General features: G+C 42.2%; 1 protein-coding gene across 1 annotated transcript in view; it reads right to left on the bottom strand.

Annotated features, from left to right (window-relative positions):
• Positions 1-17,040, bottom strand: part of TG (thyroglobulin) — a 153,282-nt gene extending 136,242 nt beyond the window's left edge. Inside the window, 10 exon segments of the mRNA XM_068672691.1 lie at positions 1,109-2,173; positions 4,815-5,000; positions 6,660-6,817; positions 8,146-8,183; positions 8,185-8,269; positions 12,740-12,899; positions 13,184-13,387; positions 13,853-13,950; positions 15,019-15,127; positions 16,886-17,040. Coding sequence (XP_068528792.1) covers positions 1,109-2,173; positions 4,815-5,000; positions 6,660-6,817; positions 8,146-8,183; positions 8,185-8,269; positions 12,740-12,899; positions 13,184-13,387; positions 13,853-13,950; positions 15,019-15,127; positions 16,886-16,970 — 2,188 coding nt within the window. The 5' untranslated portion in view covers positions 16,971-17,040.
• Between the last annotated feature and the right edge of the window lie 4,345 nt (positions 17,041-21,385).

Genomic DNA, 21,385 nt, shown 5'->3' with positions numbered 1-21,385 from the left:
AGAACCATAAAAGACAAATACCCCCAGCCTGCGTGCTGCCTTCTTCATTTGTATAACATTAATAGAAGAGCAGAAGAGGCATTCCATAGAACCATTGAATTACTTAGGTTGGAAAAGACCGCTAAGGTCATTGAGTCCAATCTATAACCTAGCACTACCAAGTCTACCACTGCACCATGTCTCTAAGTATCACATCCACAAGTCTTTTGAATACTTCTGGGGATGGTGACTCAACTAATTCCCCTGGGCAGCCTGTGAAGTGAAGAAATTCTTCAGTGAAGAAATTTTTCCCTAATATCCAACCTAAACCTTCCCTGGTGCAACTTGAGGCCATTTGCTCTTGCCCTATCACTTGTTGCTTGGGAGAAGAGACCGACCCCTACCCTGCTACAACCTCCTTTGAGGTAGTTGTAGAGTGTGATAAGGCTCCCCTGAGCCTCCTTTTCTCTAGGCTAAATAATCCCAGTTCCTGCAAAATGCAATGCCAAATTGCATCTGACAAGTCATTTGTGACTCACAAGACCTTTATGAGAAACCCATCAGTCTTTGAATCCATCTTCTATGTTCAGTCTCCTGTGATGGCCTACCAAGTTGAGGATATATTCTTGAGCTAAAAGACTAAAAGTCCAAGACTAAAAGACACTGAAGCTCTTCAGTTCTCAGAACAAGAATGAGCCAGTGACTGCCCAGGTTACTTGGTCCTGGAAGCAAAAGAGCTTTTTCAATTGGCAAGGGCACACAGATGCTCCAGGTCTCATGGGCACCAGCGATGTTATATATCCTTTACTACACATTTAAGTAAGACAGATGTCAATGACGTAGTCATTAACAAGGCAGGACCTCAGGGTCCTCTGTTGTGAATGTACCTACCCCACATACTGAAAGAAAAGGGGACTGTTTTTAAGACTTAGGATACCAAGGTTTATGTACACTGTATTTCCCACTATCCCCCTGCACCTGTAGGGCTGACATTCTTACCTGTTAGGGGATAATATTGTTTGTATACATCATCCACACATTTCCAGAAATAACCAGATATGAAGAATTAAATCATGAAATTCCAACAAAATAAGGAAGCATCTCTACATTCCCAGTTCCTGGAACTTACATTGCATGGGTTTTCCAGTATTTCCTCTTATTCCTGGAATAGTCTTGCCATTCAAGTCAACACAGAAGCAATTTGTCCCATAACACTGGAGTGGCAGGAAGTCTCCATCCTTGGTACAAGAGGGAATAAAAAGATCTGATCCTGCAGGCAGGCTTTGTTTCAAGTTCTGCAGGTTTCTCCTTTGCTTCTCACACTCAGTGGGACACCTTGGACGTTCGCCTCGAACTCTTGAGCCTGGAACTTCCTTACCTGAAGTGTCCAAACACCAGCACTCTCCTGCATAGCACTGAACTTCCTCATACCTCCCCTCCGTGGTGCATGTTGGAACAAATAGGTCCTTTGCCTCCTCACCACAGTCTTTGGATCCCAATGCTATTTTCACCACTTCACCTAAATCCTCAGCAATGCTTCTGGGGACAGAAATCACTTGTTGAAGAAAGGTAAAGAATGCTGGTAGTTCCAGGACAGAGGAAAGGAATTTCATCATATTCTGATTGTCCTGAAGAGTTACTGTGCGGCCAAAGCTGCCTACAAGAGGTTGGATCAAAATGGAGCTCCCCCTTGATACTTCCAATGCAAATGCTTCAGCTGATTCCAGAAGGCCTTGGCCATTATCCCTCCCTGTCACATCTTCCTCTTGGAAAAACTGACCAATGCTGTATTTGCCACTAGTGCCAAGTGCCCCTGTGAAGTTGAACTGGATCATATTCTTCAAGAACTTTCCTCCAAAGAGATTTTCTTGGAAGCGCTTTGGATTGGCAGTAAATTGCAATGCCACTTGAGCCAGTTCCCTTGATGGGAATATTCCTCTGATGGCTTCACTAAGGATGGATTCTAGCCCGGAAATCTGGCTGGTGTATGGGCTTTGCATGACTGGGGATGACAGTCCAGAGACCTGAAACAGCTCCTTGATGAAGGGAGGGCAGGGTCTTGAGTAGCCAGCTATTTTCGCTGACTGCACATCTGGTGTGGAAAATAAATCAGGCTGACTGAAGTACCCGGCAGGGCCATAAAAGATCCTTGACAATGCCTGTCGTCTCTCAGAGATGCATATTTGTTCTTCACCTAAACAAAAAGTAAAAAGTACAAACTTCAGAACCTCCAAAACCTGCTATTTTAAGGATACCTTTCAATCAGTCTCAGCAGAAACCACTGAGTGTATTTTAATTTGTCTCTAGTTCCCTAACTAAGCATCAGGCACACTGATAAGGAAACTTAAACTGTTGCTGAGTGTAACCTATAAACTTCTTGTTGCTGAATGTAAGAGTAAACTTCTCTATTCGAGACACAAACTGAATGGATACTTCCTCCAGTATGTCTCAATTTACTGCTCTGTGACCTTTTTCTAAATCTATTGTTTTCCAGTGCAAATCCCCATTCCTCTTCCTATGGTTGAAAGTATGAACAAAGTCTTTTTCAAACACATTCTCTGGTACGATGCCTGCTTCTAATAAAAAGCCCAGATGATCCAGGCGCAATATATGAACACAAGAAAGGGAAACAGATTACAGAAAAAAAGAAATAGTCATTTTCACCAGTGCTCTCTAATGGAAAATTTATGGAGGCTTCCTACGCAGGCCACCCACATCCTGGGGCAAGCTATGCCATAGGTGTGCCTGTTTCCAGTCCAGTCTCTGTACATTCATACAAAGACATCAGAAAATGAAAGACTTCATAGATATAAAGACTTAGATATAAAGACATAGATATAAATGACTTCCTTAAGAAATGCTGAACGCAAGGACCTGGGTTCAACCTCCAGTTTGGGGATTGCATAGCCCGCAGGCAACAGGAGGACATATGAAAGAATCACTTTGCATTTCCCATGTTTTTCACACTTTCTTCTCAAGCACCACTGTCATCCCTGATGGGGACAGGATGGTGGACTAGCTTTGATCTGTTTCATCATAGCATCCAGTGGGCTGACCCCCATCTCCATCCATTCTACTTCCAGGCAATATAATAAAACAGTCCTGAACCCTGCTAACAGTGAGGATAAAAGCTGGAAATCCTAAAAGCTTCTCAAATAGGGTAACAAGTAATCTGAGGCTCTGTGCTCAGCATCTTGCTCACTCCTCCTTTAGAACCCTTTCCCGCTCCACATTTCCTGGCATGCACTCAGGTCCCTCACAGTGGTTCCTTCGTGAAGGCATTTTCTGTAGGATGGGCCCCTTCTGTGTTTAGTGTTGGCTCTTGGTAACAGAGATGAAGAACATCGGTTTACACTAACTTATTGGTCCCTAGAGCACAATCCATAAGTATACAAATCCAAAACAAATGTAGGATCACAGACGTTGAATGCTTTCCCCTCCTACTCATTGTTGAATCAAATCAAACTAGAGTGAGAAGGAAAAAAATAAATTAATCAAAAACCAGAAAAGCACTGCTGGGGTGAATTTACTCTAGTATTTGTAAAGGAGCACATCCCCATCTGAACTGCCTGGTGATACAAGTCACATGAAAACCCAAGATACCCCTCACACCTACACCTCTGCCTCCTCCAGCATGAACATTGGTGGGGTAAGAGCTGAAGAAATCAAACAGAAATAAAACAGAGCAGCAGAGCAGGAGACGCACATGGCACGTATCTGGCTGGCCACAGGCTCCAGCTATATCCTCATAGAATACCTTATTGGGAGTTAGTCTGCAAAACCCCCACAGAAATTTTCCCTGCTTAAATTTCCTGAGTCTGCCAGTAAAAGCTGTAAGCAGCCTCATGTCACACCTCCCAGAAAATTATCAGGAAGGCTCAGAAAAGCACCCGCAAAAAAACAACCAGTCCCAACACAGGGTGAGGCCTTCCAGAAGCTCACTTTCAATATCGCTTGGTGATCAGCCTTGGAGTCATGCAAACTTTTTCATTCAGTAAGCTTCTCTGTGCCTGGGGCACGCTGAGTGACTTGGAACCATGACACCCAGGGTAGAGTCCTCCCTTCTTTATCTGCATGGTACAACTGTGTCTTGTAGACAGAAAAATGAACTCCCCTGAAGGCATCTTTCCTTAAGACCTCATGCCCCAGCCCTCCAGTGCAATCCTGAATATTTATGTAGTGCACTTTGGAGTCAAAGTTTTTAAACTTTCCTCCTCCCCTCTGGCCCTTTGACATTTCTGCTGTCATTTCCATTTGGGGCACAGATCTGATGGTGTATACTTAATGAAATCTCTCTCAAAGTGCAAACCCAGACACCTTCTCTGAATTGTTTTCTACCAAGTATGCACTGAAAGAAATGCAGGGGAAAAAAACATTCAGGATGAGAGAGAGGACATCTTTGAAGCTTGGCTTCTTCTGCATTTCAGCAGAAGAAGGTGGTAAAAACCCCAAAACTCCATCACCAGCTTTCTTACATTATCCCAGGTATTGTGAATTGATGCCCAGCTCCTGGAATCAAGACATAAATATCATGGCTGCAAAGGAAAGCCTCACCACATGAAAAACTGAAAGGCTAAAGACAGATTATAAAGGAAATTAATATAATATTTTTTTTTTTATATATTTAATATTTTATTCAAATGTGGTTTTTAACTCCACAGAGGCTTTTGGATCCTGGTCCTTTAGGATTTGTTTGTTTACCAAAGACAAAATTCCCACGGCAGATGAAGGGTTTAGAGAGGGAAGGTGAAAGGACCTGGCTTGAACTGGAAGTGTACATGAATGTACAAGGCAGTGGTATTTGCCAGCATTTTTCCCTTTTACTTAACACATACCGCAGGCTGGAGGCTGTCCTCGTCTCTTGGTGCCCTGGACCTCTCTCCCTTTGGTGTCCACACACCAGCACTGCCCTCCCTGCTGACACTGCACTGGTGTGTAGCCCCCATCAGGGTCACAGGATGGCACATAGGCATGCTGGTAGCGCACGGCTGCATATCGCTCAACCTCACATTTTGAGGGGCCTGGAAAAAAAAACAGGAGGGAAAACAAAGTTTCAGAGCCATCTCCACTTGATCCCATCATTTGCCTATTTTTGAGAAGCCTGGAAGAAAAAGAAGAAAAAAAAAAAAAAAAGGTTTAATTTCCTGAAACTTCAAGCACCAGCCCAAGGTTAAAATTCTCCATCCTCTTTCACCTAAGGGAAGTGGTCCCATGGTTTTCTTCTGTAGGTACTTGTTTCCGAAAACTGAAGAGAAAAAAAAAATAAACTCATTTTTCAGCTGTAGCCATGGGTAGCGATAAACAGAGTTTCTGACTCAGTGAGCTGTTCCAGCGGCTAGGTGAGCTCTGGTCCTTAATGGAAATGCAAAAGTGGCCAACAGAGAAACGTGATACAGTGTTTCTGGTGAGAAGAGGTGTTGCTCCTGCAAAAGGCTCATTTGGTCTGGGACCACAAATTTCTTTGGCATCCTTCAATGAGGAACATAAGACCCCATTCCTGTCAAACTGGCCAGAACTGATGAAGAATCTAAAACTCCACAATGCAAATTTTCTGAGCTATGACTTCTTCCACATTAGACTCAACCCTTGTGACAGAAGCTTTCCCTGTTTATATAACCTACAGTCCCACAGCCTAAATTTTTCTCACCTTCCACAGCATTCCAGCTTCATTCAGCCAAGAGACGGGGGCAGCAAGAGCATTGCATCAGAAACCCTTCATCCAGGACCTAGCGTGCATGGCTTCAGGTGATGGGTAACTCACCCCAGTCACTGCCAGTGGCTAAGGAGCGTGATCGTGTCTCCATCTTGTGGCTGTTACAGCTTCATCCCTGCTGACAGACACTGCCTCTATCTGCAGTCAGAGCCTGTTTCACAGCACTGTGCAGTGGGAGGGGAAAGATGCTTTCCAGACCCCCTAAAACGATCAGCTCTTCCCAGAAACAGAGAAACTGTGTGACCTGTGTGACTGGAAGACTTGCATTGGTATCTGCTTAATATCTCTGGTGATGTAGCTCCTCAGCAAGGGTCAGATACCAACGTCAGAGTTTGGATAGGAGAATGAAGAATCACAGCAGGGGATACAAACTTCCCTAGGCAATTCTCCTAGGCTCTGGTGTAGGAGAAGGAAACACCTTACCTACTGTCCTGCAGAGTTCATTGCCCATAGGCTGAGAAACACATCCCATTTTCCTGCCCTCACCAGGGAGGGAACAGACCCAAGGGCAGATCCAGAAGTTCAGCCTTGCTGGCTCAGGCACTACAACCTCTTATATAGTCTCCTGGGGATGGAATGGGCTGTGGCCAATGTAAGATCCTTCTTATTTCTGACTACTGTCGGAAATTAGGGAGCATTTTCTCAGGCTTTTAATACACTAAATCATCAGATCCATCTCCAGAATCTCAAAGCAAAAGATAGAGAGAATTCACAGGCTTTCAACTAACACAAACCTCAAGTGCATGGGAAGTTTTCATTGGAGGATAGGTACACTCTGCTGCTAAAAGTCTACAGCCCAAAGACTAAAAGTCAGCTGCAATGGGGGGACCTTAATTCTTGCACCAAAACTGTGATATTATAAGCTTTTAGTACAGGAGACTATTAAGACAACTCTCCACAATAGCAGCTGTCATAAAGATCTGAAATTATCATTCCATTTGCAGGGAATCACCTGGGTGCTACTTACATCTGAACCGGCCGGAGGTAGCCAGCTGCACACCCAGAAACCTCCTCTGCAGGATCCGATAAATGCTGGTCTCTGTGAATGTGCGGGCAGGCTCCAGTGCTGAGAAAATTGTGTCGTAAACTTCATCAAGCAGCAGCTCCAAGCCTGAGAAAGAGAGACTTTTAGCCCAGAGTCTGATTTTAAGACAGAAGTCATCTTCTTTGCACCAGAGGAGTGGAATTGGAAACCTACCTTGAAAAAGAAAACCCAGTCCTCTAAAGTGGCCCAAGTGTGAACTTATATCACATAACCCAAATGCCCTGTACCATAAACCCTGCTGCTGAGTGCCCCCTGTCATTGGCTTTGCACTTTGACATGCACCAAAATGAGCAGAAGGAGCATCCAGTAACCCAGCACTGGGCTGTGGTTGCGTTAGGTTCAGTTTGCAGTAGTGCCATTGATACTGTGCAATTATATCACTGCCTAGTGTTTCCAAAAACCAATTCCTAACCATTTTGTTTGTATAACAAGTAAATGAAGAGAAGTGCAGTCATTCCTCTGAGCACACAGATTTTTGGAGAATTTCTCTTAGGAACTAAATATGAAAGTTCTCATCTACCATGTAAATTTTAAGCCATCATGCTCTGCATTTTTTCCCACGCTTTTTGTTTGTTTGTTTGTTTTGTTTTGTTTATTTTTTGGCTTTATTTTTCCTCTCCTTTCCCTCTCCTTTCCTCTCCTTTCCTCTCCTTTCCTCTCCTCTCCTTTCCTTTCCTCTCCTTTCCTCTCCTTTCCTTTCCTTCCCCTTTCCTCTCTCTCTTCCTCTCCTTTCCTTTCCTTTCCTTTCCTTTCCTGTTCCTCTTCCTTTCCTTTCCTTTCCTTTCCTTTCCTTTTCCTTTCCTTTCCTTTTCCTTTCCTTTCCTTTCCTTTCCTTTCCTTTTCCTTTCCTTTTCCTTTCCTTTCCTTTCCTTTCCTTTCCTTTCCTTTCCTTTCCTTTCCTTTCTTTCCTTTCCTTTCCTTTCCCCAAAAATGTCCCATCAACCATTAACATGCCTGAAAGGTAACCTTAGGCTACAACAGAATAGGAGGACCACCAGAATAGGATGACCACCTAAGCAAGAAGAAAATAGCTCAGCCTCCAGGTCCTTTATATTCCTCTGCATTTGCTGACTGGACATTGAATAGGATTCAGCTTTCAAAGGTGGACAGAAGGTGGACATTCCAAAATCTTATTGACCATTCCAAAAAGGACAGGGTTAGTTCCTGGGCAGTGGCTCCTGCTGGAGCACTGCTCCCAGGGGTGGGGTTCACATTGTGTGAGCAAGTGTCATGAGAGCGCACCAGCCTTTCCCATACACTGGTCACATCAGCTGCTCTGTGCCATTACATCTTGCAGAAATAAACTGGAGTCCCAAAGGAAGCTAAACACTGACACTTTTTACCTGTCCTTCTCCTTGGGAGTTCAAAGCTGCTGAAGTTGACATGTGAGGTGCAGGGAGGTACTCACCGGGTGTCTGCTAGCTCTCTCCCCAGGCTGTCCGAGCAAGTAGCAGTACCCAGAGACCTCCGGGAACGTCTCCCGCAAGGAGCTGAAGGTTGGAAAGCTGCCGGGAGCCTGGAAGAAAAACAACCTCCTGTGAAAGGCTTGGGGAGGCCCGTTGACAACAACAACAAAGCATTTGAGCTTCCCTCCCAGATTTGTATGGCAAGAATGTCTGCCCAGCACAAAGCCTTTGTGCAATCCTTCGGTCTGCTAGAGTCAGCCAGACTCTGACATGACCCAAATCAGCTCTATTCCATAGGATAACAGGTCTCACGAGTTCCTTTTAACTATACAGGGGCAATATCTCCCTTCTGACAGATTTTGGATCTTCCTATGCAAATACCCCATCTCTAACATTCATTTCAGTTCTGCTCCTACCCTTGAAAGCCTGCCAAAGAGTGTAAAATAGAGGCACGTTGGCCTAATGTTATTACAATAGCAGTTCATTAACTCCTTCCACAAGTCTGCCCAGGATGGCAGAGTGCCTAAACAAACAGGTTGCTTCCTCTCCCTGCCACGCTATGTATACTTTTTGCACTGAATTAAGCACAAAAGCTGATAGAAACCTCACTAATCTTTTTCGTTCAGAGAGCACGGCTCAACGGATTAAAGAGAAAAGGTTTTTAAACACATTACAACCAAGACTGATCTCCTACTTCTGGAGATCAAAGAGTTGCTAGTTCCCAGTGTAATGTTCTAGGGAGTGACAACAGCCAGATTCTAGCAAAGCAATCATTTAGGAAGGAAATTTATTAATGTCAGAGTTGAAAAAAAAAAAAAAAAAATCATAATAAATGTGATCTTAACTGACAGACATTCCAGGGCTTCTGCAAACAAATACATGTTGTTTTCTGGATTGAGGCAATATGGCCAGTGGGACACGTTCATTCACCATGTTGCAAAATCATGTATTATTTTACAAATACATACCCTTAACCCTGAATTACGATAAAGGCCTGATGTCCCAGCTGCATGCGGCTTATTTGGAAATATCTAGTCAAAGGTAAGTGCCATCCCCTGCCAGGAGAGCTGGAGTGGTTGCTGCTACCTCAGTACTTGGAAGCACACCCTAAGGTAGCTCAGGGACATGCAGCAACAGCAAGCCCTGGCAAAGGAAAGGACTGGCAACCTCTGGGGTCTCAGCAGCACTCCTGTCCCACAGCCTGCACATCACTGCATACTGCTGCTCCCTCTCTGGTACTTTCCCACATCTGCAAACTAAACACCTACTGACTCCCTCCACTTTGGATGGCCAAATCCAAATCCTGCTCCGCTGTTTTCATTGGTGTGCTAAAAGCAATCAAAATGTCATACTTCAGAACACAAAGAGATTCATGTCAGCATTAAAACAATGCAATTTTAGCTATAAACTACTAAATAACATCTTCCTATGGTCCTCTGTGGATATAAAGGGCTTAGTGGATTTCAAGAGCTTTCTGATACCCCTGAATTATGCACTGGTCATTGCTCAATCAGGGATACGATCTTGTCTCTTAGCAGAGAAGTGCCCCTACAGACTCAAAGGTAGCATCTTACACCACCCATGTCCTTGAAGCTCACCCCCTCAGCATCTTGACATCCAGCTTAGTGACACAGGTTGCTATGCAAGATAAATAAATAAACAACATAAAATGACAAAATAAAATAAAAATCTGCATGCTTCCTTCTTTTACCCTCAATGTTAAGATGCCATATGCATAATTATACCACTTTTGTATGAGACAGATGTGCAGTCATACCCTGTTGTCCTGGTTACTTTTGTTCTAAGTAGGGAGTATAGCTAAATAAAGTGCAAAAGGATATAAATTAGGCCCACACAAACAAGAGGATAGAACTTCATCCATCATGCTTGGAAAACACACCTCACTGCTCCTTTTCTTTTTCTCAGACTCCTTATAATCACAGCCCTAGAGGTGAGAAGTCATAACTCAGAAGTCCTCGTCTATCAGGCCCTGTCCAAAAAGAAGTGGCTGAAGCAGGGATGACTGTTTAAGTTGTGGATAAATTTATTGTGTATCCAGATGTTTCAAGAAGAGTGCTTGCACTTAAAAAAAGAAGTAGATACATGCATGGTTGCTGACCTTTTCCTCCAGCTGTGTCCCTGCTCTTGGCATCCAGCAAAGGTAACTCATTACTGATCTTCAACAGCAGGTTTGCAAATCACCCTTCTGTGCTCTGTCTGTGCAGCTGAACTCACAGCTGCCTTTCTCACTGACTACTCAGAAGTGGAGGGAGAATATCAAAACATGTTTTTTACACTACCATAAAAAACAACACATGGGACATAAAACTTAGAGAATGTCCAAAGGAGGGCTACAAAGATGGTGAAGGGTCTGGAGGGGAAGACATATAAGAAGCATCTGAGGTCCTTTGGTTTGTTCAGCCCCGAGCAGAGCAGGCTGAGGGGAGGCCTCATGGCGGCCTGCAGCTCCCTCACGAGGGGAGCGGAGGGGCAGGCGCTGAGCTCTGCTCTCTGGGGACAGCGACAGGACCCGAGGGAACGGCATGGAGCTGGGACAGGGGAGGGTCAGGCTGGGGGTTAGGGAAAGGTTCTGCACCCAGAGATGGTTGGGCACTGGGACAGGCTCCCCAGGGAAGTGGTCATGGCACTGAGCCTGCAGAAGTTAAGAAGTGTTTGGACAATGCTCCCAGACACGTGGTCTGGTTTTTGGGTGGTCCTGTGTGGAGCCAGGGGTTGGACTGGATGATCCTTATGGGTCCCTTCCAACTCAGGATATATTTTGGTTCTAATCTAACACATAATAGGGCAAAACCTCCAGGGAGCTGACCAAGGTCTTTAGTCTGATGAATATTATAGCAAGAAAGTTAAAAAATCTCCTTGATTTTTGAGTTCTAGATCTCTCCTCCACTATCTGCTATAGGGCCTTCTATATGGCTGCCTATCCAAGCAGGACCTGGGCAGAGTCTGTATAAAAGAACAAACAGCAGTCCAGTGAAGTATTAGGGTAAGGCAGGAAATTTGGGCTTGCTTTCTTTCCAAAAGTCTTCCCCTTGGTAAAGTCTTAGGCTTTATTAATTTTTAAGAAATAAATAAATAAATGTTATTTATTATTATTATTTTCTCCATTATTTTTTAACATATTTATTTTGGAATCATTGTAAAGGTGTGGGGAAATGATATGGGAAGGGAGTTAAGTGACACATTTAGATTTCAAAAAACAGTCCACAGAGCCAAGAAATGTTTTCCCAATGGTAAGAACATGGACCCAAACCTTTAAAAAAGGGGGTTTAATCCCTATTTTGCCACAGTTCTTCACTGCGGAACTCATCATTTCGACTCTGCATTCTGGCCTCATGCTTATAGGAAAAGATAATGATAAACCAGGCAGTAATACTGTAAAAAATAAATATATTAATGATCTGAGATACTCAAATCATATGGTTATGGATTAAGTCTATGCCATAATTAGAAAGGTAGACAGCTGGGAGTGAAATGGTCCTGCTGTGATTAATTACATGACATAGACACAAGAAAAGGCCAATCTTGCAGACCTTTTCCAGACAAACCTCTCAGTGGGAGGGGAAAAATGGTAATTTAAAGCATTGCTTTCTTCTCTGTAATTTTTCTTTTAGAATTTCCACACTCCACAGGCAAACAAACAAAATAGCCAGACTATTTTGCTCTTGCCAAAATAACCTCTCCCAAAGCTCTGACAAATCTGTACTGAGCATCTGGGCCTGCCTTTCAGTTTTGCTTAAATTAAAGAAGAAAACCCTCAAAATAGCAAAATTGACACTTACAATAAAATGCCTTTGCTGCTATAGAGCCAAGTCAGAACAAAACATTACATTTACTCCACTGCCCTCCTCTGGAGAAATGTGCTGATTGAGATGCCAAAACAAATGCACTTCTCAAGACACGAACCCTTTCTTCTGCAGTTCTCCTTTGCCAGCCCTTATTTCTCCATGTGAGCATTAATTCCTGATTCCTCCAAAGGACAATGCCTTTCTGATCCCACTGACAAGCATTTGATCCAGCATTTTGAAATCTTCCCCAGCCTACTCCAACCAATCTGAAGCTGGCCTGTACACCACATCCCACATCACTTGCTGGCTCCCCTGTGTGAGCAAATCTGACACTGTGTAGATGAAAAAAAGTTTTCCCACTGTCACACAGAACTTGCTCTTCCTGTTGCCACTTGTCTCCCTGTCCTTCTGTTCTCATATTCCAAATGGAATCATCTTTCTTACCTTATATATACATCTGAATTTCTCTTCCTTTTGCACTGATCTGCTGTTTGGTGCCCGAAAGGTTTCCCTTGCTACTTTTCCAAATACAGATTCCAATTTGGTAACCACTACCACTACTGAGCAAAGGCACACTGATTAGAGCGCAGGGATTTTCTAGAAGAGTAAATTTAATTTAGGAAAAAAAAAGTTTTTTGGGGGGTTTATTTGTTTGTTTGTTTTTTACTTGGTCCATAGCAAGAAATAATACCAGACAGGGTCACAGAAAATGTGGAAAAAAATGCATTAAGATCCTGACTTGAAGCAGTGTCCAGCACTATCTCCAAGTTTCAGAAGCCTACACTCTTACCTGTTGTAATTATGAACGAGATCAAAAAACATCATGTCTGTAGTGTTGACAAACTTGCACTGGACAGGCAGAAACTCTCCATCTGCTGAGCACTGAGGTGGGCTCTTCTCCCCAACCCCATGCAGAATGCGACGGTCTCGGATCTCACAGGTCCCCGGACCTGACAAAAAAAGAAGTAGTATTTATTAGTGCTTAACTTCCCACAAACCAGGCCATGGCTATTAAGAGGCTTAGACTCATTATATTGAACGTGCAAATCTAGGTGCCTCATATTGTCTTTATAACCAAACAAAATAGCCACTTAATTTAAATTTCTCAGTTAAGCACTTATACTTCTATAGCATAAGTGTAGGCTGCAGTGTCCAAGCTCCTGATCCACCACCTTTCATTCATACCAAACCTTCTGTCCCCACAAAACTTACCATTTTCTTGAATCTTACTTACACTGTGTTGGCTTTCCTCTCTGCCTGGTGCCATAAATCTCCATTCCTTCTGAATCTACACACCAGCACTGATCCAGCTCCATGTCGCACTGCACCACGTTAAATGCCCCTGAATCTGTGCACTGAGGGATGTAGGAGATGCTACTGCTGTTGATGTAGCGACTCACCAAGATCCTCTGCTTTTGCAGCTGGCAGAAGGATAAGCCTGTAGTACCAGAGCAGGCAGTGTTAGAGGAAAGTACTTTTTGGACACTAAATCATTTATTTTTTTTAAGACAACAGCTGAGTTTTCTCAGATGGGGGAGTTCTGATTCTGCCACCCAGGTGGCATCATAACATTGATCGTTTTGAGGTCAGTAAAACTGGTATATAGAAACCCTCCAGAGCTGGGGTTGGGGATCTCCAACTTAAAGGTGAATACAATCAGTTTAGCTTACATTCATGATTTACATTATTGTGACCTTCATGAATACAGAGCATTCAAGTGTATCATGTTTCCATGATCAGCTTCAAAGAAACTCCAGAAATTCAGCTAGAAAGACACAGTAAATTACAACAAAACAGAGTCCACCTAATCCTGGGATAAACACATTCATGATTTCAACAGTTCAACTGAAGATTTAAATGGCTTTTTGTCCACTCTGAACAACAGTGGAAACATTTGACTTACAAGATATGGGATATCCATCCTGTTTGCTGCCAGGTACCTCGATGCCATTCTCATCCACACACCAACAGGAGAGACCATTTCTACTGCACTGAACTGTCCTGAAGCAGAACACGACATTTTATTGTTAGCTCCAGAATTCTCAGTCAGCATGGGACATAAACTATAGCAAGCAGGTTCAAGTATTTTATTACTGCAAATAATGGAACCATAGAGGGCTTTGTTTTGGGTGGCTCTAAATCATTTGGGTCTACCTGATGAGAAATCTTAATTCTAGTAATTCTCTGGAGTCTTCAGAAGTTGCCAATAACTGACTTGAAATCATTCAAGAGGCAAAATTTGCACAGAATACTGATACTTGGTATCTGAGATTTACCTTACGTTTTGAGATCTTTTCTAACTCAAATCTAGCATGATCTAGGTCCCCCATCCAAGGCAACAACAGCAAGATATTAGTGAACGTTACAATTTGTGCTTCCCCTCAGCTTTAACTGATTATCTTCTTGCCTCTTCAAGCAATGTGCTGTTTTCCAAACCACTGTTGTCCATGTGTTTTTTATTTCCTTTACTGCATTTGAGAGAAAACTCAACTGTGCTACTTAAAGCAGTGTGAATAACTTCTCCAAGTCAGCTTGGATGAACTATGTCAGCTGGCATGATGATCAAAGGTCTCATGCCTATGAGTGTGCATAGGAAGACAGCATTTGCATTACACAACATTACACAACCTCTATCAAGTATTTGATATGCAAATGATGCCACCAGAATCATCCTATTAGTCTTAGATTAAATTGTAAACACAGAAATTAATTCCAGTAACAGGGAAGTAACTCAGAGAAGCTGTGGATGTCCCATCCCCGGAGGTGTTCAAAGCCAGGCTGGATGGGACTTTCAGCAGCCCGGTCTGGTGAGAGGTATCCTGCCCATGGCAGGGGGTTGGAGTTAGATGGTCTTTAAGGTCCCTTCCAACTCAAAAGGAAATTCTATGAATTCACTCAGGAGAGGCTGAATCTGAAACATAGCTCAATGAAGTCCATTCAGTCCAGTCTCCTGTGCCACTCATCCTCCAGTCTACTGATAGGAAGGCTCCCCAAAGCTGAAGCCAAACATTTAAATACTAGGGAAAAGTCACGGAGTAAACCAGCAGAATCAGAGCAGGGATGAATTACCTGAACTGGCCGTCTTCTGAGCACTGAGGAACATAGGTGTCTCCTCCTGCAAAAGCCTTTTCCCTCTGAAGCTCACATGGGCGCAGTGGCTGGGAATCTGTCTGATATTCTGAAAGCATCAAGAAGGTAAATGCTAAATGCAGTTTCACTGTGAGCCTGTTTGTATCAAAACCCTGTTAAATGCCAGTGCTGTACAGTGAAAGTCCCAGGTTCGTGAGCCCTCCATGCATTTCTACACAGGACAGCACTGAACAGAGTAGCTGGGCTGCCAGATGTGGGATAAGCATGTGACGGAGGTCTTTCCCAGGCCTGTATTTAATTAATATCAGCTCTGTTCTATACTGATACAGCATAATTTTCTGGTATCTGAGTAGTTTTCTTAGAGTTAGCTGTGTTTACCTCCACAAAACAGTGTTTTGCCATAACCACAACTATTTCTCACAGGTTGGGACATCACTGATATTGTTTCTGTGAACAAATAAAGCTAAATAATTACTATTCTATCAAAAGGAATGGTATTTCCTCTTAATCTCATGAAAAACTTCTTCTTAAAATACCTTCTTAATCTCATGAATTCTTTAAAGGAATCAATGCCTAGCAGGTAGTTTCAGACTAGGAGTCTTAATTTACTACTTCTTACTTTTTTTACCAGTACAAGTGGTTAGCCACCAAGCAAGAGAATAGTTTGCTCTTCAGTTCTTAATGCATTCAAAACCAAATTTTTAAGGAGTTTTAGGAGAACAATGAAATTTAGTAGTGATTTTTTAAAATTAATTTTATTATTATTATTATTATTATTATTATTATTATTATTATTATTATTATTATTATTATTATTATTATACAGAACAGATTAGTTGATCTGACAGTTTCCCTGTCCTCAAAATCTGAGGAATATCATGCTTTTAATTCTGTTGAACAGTTCTAAAATAAATAAATAAGTAAATAAATGCAGGAAACAAAGCCATAAATGCAGATTTAGACCATGGATTCACTAAGTGCAATATTTGATTTGAGTGCAACCATATGTATAGCAGTATAAATACTTCATAAGTTTTCTGAATACTTTCAGCCTCTGATTGCAGCTCAGGGACTTGAGCCAGAGGTGTTTCCTGTGCACTTCAGAACTCTCAATCACTTTTATCTGTGATTTTTTTTCTGTGTCCCCTTAAGCCCATGTAAAAATTGCCACGAGACTCTAAAGTTTTTTTTAGGTTAGATCACCAATAGATATCTATATGCCGACAAACCTCACACCATTCTCAAACGCGACTCACGCAGTTTCCGTAGGGTGTGTGGAGATCCCTTTGTACAGTGCCAGAGGCAGCCTACTGAGGCACCTGAGCTAAAACGTTAATGGGTGGCTCAAACTGCTTATCATGCAGGACTAGCAAACTTGTTGTTTTTTTTTTTTTTTAAGCAGAACGAAGAGAGTTGGTGACAGCATTCAGACTATTCAATATCTTAAATTGGTGATACAGCTTAATTAGATGATGGCACACATAAGCAGAAGATATAACCTGATGAACCTTAGCTTTGCTGCAGCAGCACCCTTTTCTGTCCAGGCTTCTCTACTCCAGCCTGTTCTTCCAGAAAACTTTGTTTTTCCACCCAAAGTCCAGGTGGACTTGAACTCAGACTACTCTAATCACGGTTAAATCCTCACAGCTCAGGATTTAACCTGGAGCTCAAACTCAGTCTGCACAGCACACAATAATCGCATGCCAACAACTCAAGATTATTATCTACATCTACCAATGATTCAAGATCATTACCTACTTAGTTGGATTAATGCAAAGAGCATCACAAAGATCACAGGAGCTGTCACTACTGGACATGAGCAAAGGAAAAGGACAAGCATACTTACCAAATATATTGGCTGCTGCTATGTTAATAAAGCAAAGAAGGGCGCAAACTGGGATGGAGCCCATCTTGCGATGGGAGGGCTCCATTCCCTGGTGTCACTGCGACAGCCCTGCACACCACATGTAGCCCTCGCCTGCCTTTTTATAGCAACCACTGTTCCAATAAATTCACTTATGTGCTGGTAGACTGGCCATGGAGTTGGGCGAGTGACGCATGTGATACTTCTGAGAAAACCACAAGGGGCCCCTTCACCTGGAGCTGCCCTCGTGGTTTCCATCAGCAAGCCCTCACCCCTCTGTAGGGAGCACTCCTGAGCCCAGTCACTGGAAAGGAGAACGAGCAGCAGCAGGCAAAGGGGGTGCCTGGGGGGACTTCGTTAAATTGCCACGCACACTGAGCAGATTGACATTGCCCTGGCCAAAGATCCTCTTGTCACCTGTGCAACCATTTGCACTGAGTTAGAGCTTTAAGTACGATATTTTGACTTTGTTAAGACTTTGTGCCCCTTATTAGAAGCACATTTTTCGTGAGATTTCTAGAAAGCCTAGATGGCTTCTAGAAAGCCAGTATGGGGACAGGCAAGATGGAGGCTTCCAAACAGGGCAGCGCTATGAGCAAATACACCTCGTGGTTCGGTTGTTAAGTGAGAAGCGGGATAGATGAAGCTCCACTGATTATGAAGGGAATTGAGGGTCAGAGTCAAATGCATTCAACCTTCAGCTTCCACTTGCACCAAGCGCTTTATGCTGCCAAATATTTGGCTGGAAGTAGCTTAGCTTCTGAGGCTTCATCTTCTAGGTGTTATACGTGTATGACAATTAAGCATGTTAACACAAATCATTTCTTCTGGGAACTTATTACATGCAAGATCCTCAACCTAAAACAATTCAGAACTATTATTTCCTTGGTTCCAGAGTATCATTTCTTACTTGTCCACCTCTTATGACTCTTAGTAGCATCTACCTGCAAGAGAAATTATAAGAACTCACATTCACCTAAAGCTAGCTGGACAACCAGGCCCAGAAGAATTAGCTAAATAATAACAGAAGCACACATTTGAGGTTGGAATTAGGCTGATTTCATGAAAAAAAAGTGACAGCAGCACTCTTATTAGTGACCCATGGGTACTGGAGAGTCTAGAAAGAATTCCATCGATACCCTCTTACAGACCATGACTGTGCCTGCGCTAACAGTGATTCAAGCATCTTTCTGTCTGGGCTGTAGACCTCTTAAGTGCTACAGCATTTGATATATATGGTAAATGTGACCTCAAACAGCTGTACAAGCTTGCTTTACCAGGATTAGTCTTTTTCAAATGAGTGGGGCTATATTTGGACTTCATTTTCAAGCAGTCTATTCTGGATTTAAGTCAGTAGTCAGCGGAAAGATCAAGCTAGGAAACAACGAAAAACACGTCCAGTGTAGAGGGCAGGCTGAAAAAGGCACCTTCAAAGGCATAAAGAAAATTTCTGTAACAGCCTGGATTAAGCAGACACAAAAAGGAAATGAATTTCTGGATTAGTGCAGCGTATATGTAGGGAAATACACATGCAGATCAAAGCCCTCACACCAAACAAAGAACAGAATTAGCACTAGGGGGGTTGAATTGTAAAAGATTTTAAGTCCGACCATGAAATACATTCCACACTTTTCTGGATATTTGCTTCAAGAGTCTCAGGTTTGTGTCTGACCACCATTCCAGTGGGGCAGTTACAGAGGAGCAACAAGAGCCAGCACAGCTCCGTGCCATGGGCTCTCCAGGGGCAGCAGGTTCTGTGCTTACATGTAAAACAATGGGGCAAAGGGGGAGCAATGCATTTATTTAATCCATTTTCTAAAGTTAGTCCAAAACTGTTATTCAGGCAATTGCTTTCAGGCAATCCTTGCACAGCAAATGGGGAGAGAGAGGCTTTTTATGGTAAATGTTCACTTTCCTCCTCCTCCTTTGCTGACTACCAAAGGTCATTAGTAGTTATAATGGAATAATGCAGACAGGAAACCAAGGCGGTCTCAAAGGGCTGTTATTAAGAGAAAGGAGCACAAATCTACAGTATCTGCATACTGTTGATTCCCAAGACTGCTTTTTATTTCCTTCAAAAACACTCAGAAAACAACCTCTGAACTATGCAAGTGGGAAGGGCAGCCAAGTCTTAAAAGTCTCTTCAAAAGCCAAGTGTGAGAGAGTGCTGGCAATCCGTATCATTTAAACCACTTCTAGATGTGCATCACACCGCGATGGGCATTTTGGTACATGCAAGTTCAGTGGGATGCAATAGCCCATGGATCTAAAAAAAAAAAAAAAAAAAAAGTAGTTTACAGAGCAATATATGCAATCCACATTCTTTAGAGGAAAAAGAAAAAAAAGACACATGATCTGTGGCTGGTGAGACAAATTAAGAAAAAGCTCAGTGCATAACATTCCCTTCAGTAAAGGGACAACGGCATTGAGCTCTATTTTTAGCACTTGGGAAAAGATGGAAAAATATCTCAAATTAGCTCATCACTGATGGTAAGCAAAGAAGCAAGTGGAAAAGGTCCCTGCAGCTAATATGGCCTGAAAAGTAGTTTGTCTTCAAAATCATTGCTTTAGTGCTGTAAATGAAGGTTTTATTTGTTGTATGCAGTGTCAAAAATCAACTCAATCTAGATTATAGTTGATTGGGAAAAAGAAAAAATGTCAGCATGATGATACATGCTGTTGAAATCCCAGACCTTAAGGGAGGAGCAGTGATTTATCCAGTGTTCCAGTTTTGCATTTACTTTTTTTAGCAGAAAAATTGCATAGATTTGTGTAAGTGTCATGATTACATAGCAGAAAGGCTAAGTGCTACCTGTATAGGTATACATAAACATCTATATCCACAGAAAAGTTGCTTTCACACAAAAAAAGCTTGAGCCTGAGAAACCTTATATTAATGAAAGATCTTAAAGAAGTCTCCTGAACATGGCAGCAAATTGGAAGTAAAAATTTTAAGAATGGCAATCTTTGTCACCCTATGCCCATACCATGTATTTAATTTACTTTTTAAATAACTGCTTTTCTGTTTTAAATAGGAAACAAATAGCGGCCCATCCTCTCCCACATTTTAAGAAAACCATGCAGAATCATAGACTCGTGCTATTCCTTAGTGGCTTAGCTTTCCTTTGTGAGCACAAAATATTTCATGTTTGGGACATTTCTTCTCAAGCATGAGACTCTTTCCCAGCTTCTTCACATGATCTTGGTGTAGACAACAATAACTAGATCTTGTGAAGCACTTGTTAGCTCTAATTTAATCCTCAAAAAAGGACACAAATGTCAAAGTGTGACAAAATTAAAAGATGAAAAGCATAGCCCCACCAGATAATACGAGTTTCAGTCACTTCACACTTTGTGTTCTTCAGATTGGAAGAATGATGGGGAAGCAGCTGAACACTAAAGTTAGCTGAGTCAGAAAAGTAGGCAGAGGACTTCTCAAATTATTATTATTATTATTATTTTTTGTAATATCATTCACCAGTTGGCAAAGTGCCTTTGGTGACAGAAGAACCTAAAGAAACCCACTTAACAAAACTTGAATTTATTTTTACCTCTCCAGAAACAAACCATTCCTAGGATAGATGAAATGGCTTTTTTTTTTTTCTTACATATTCTTATGTAAGAAACAAATCTTACATATTTTCTTACATAGCTAACAGGAGATAGCACGATTTTCCTCTAAGGATGTCTAACCTTGTCAATAGAAGGTACAAAAACATTTATCTTAATCTTATAGCATCTGGAACACAGACAGTTTTGAACCCCCAAGCAGAATTCAGCAGTGGAGTGATGGATGGATCTGCGTGCTTCGTAGATTCAGTATCTGGCAACTGCAAACTAATGCACGTGAGAAGAGACATCCCTAGTCACACAAGGACATCAACAAAGTGCTGAATGTCTGGTGTTTGTAGGACAAAATTATCTTTGGTCTTTTTGACAATGCGATACTTAGCCTTCTTTGAAATGAATGCAACAGTGTATATATAGCTCATGAAGTCAGATTTCTCCTTGAACTTGCTTTTTAAGTCCTGCTGCCACACAAGGAAGCTGTGGAATTCATTATGCCACCTGAGCGTGGTGGAGGTACAAAAGACAGAAATTAATGAAAAATGATGGATTAAACAAACTCATGGAGAAGAAATCTATCAGCAACCGATAAAACTGATACATCTTCATAAAGATTTTGTTTGAGGTAACATTTGTTTTCCAGAACTGAAAGGTACATTAAAGGAAATACCAACTTGCACTGAGCCTTTATAGTCAATAGATTTCTGTGGATGCTCAACATTATGCTTCTGCCTAACATAAGGTACTGGATGGCTAGATCTTCGGTCTGATTCAGGGCTAGAAAAAAGTGTTTTAGATATTGCTCCAAGATCTGAATTTGGTCATCTCTCTTCAGTTTCAGAGAGCATTTTGAGATGGTGTCTTCAATAATGAAGAAAACATCTACATCAGAGTAACATTTTTTATTTTTTTTAA

The sequence above is a fragment of the Anas acuta genome, chromosome 2 (assembly GCF_963932015.1).
Source record: "Anas acuta chromosome 2, bAnaAcu1.1, whole genome shotgun sequence".
NCBI classification, from domain to species: Eukaryota; Metazoa; Chordata; class Aves; order Anseriformes; family Anatidae; genus Anas; species Anas acuta.
This window is presented reverse-complemented; position numbering and strand designations above follow the sequence as displayed.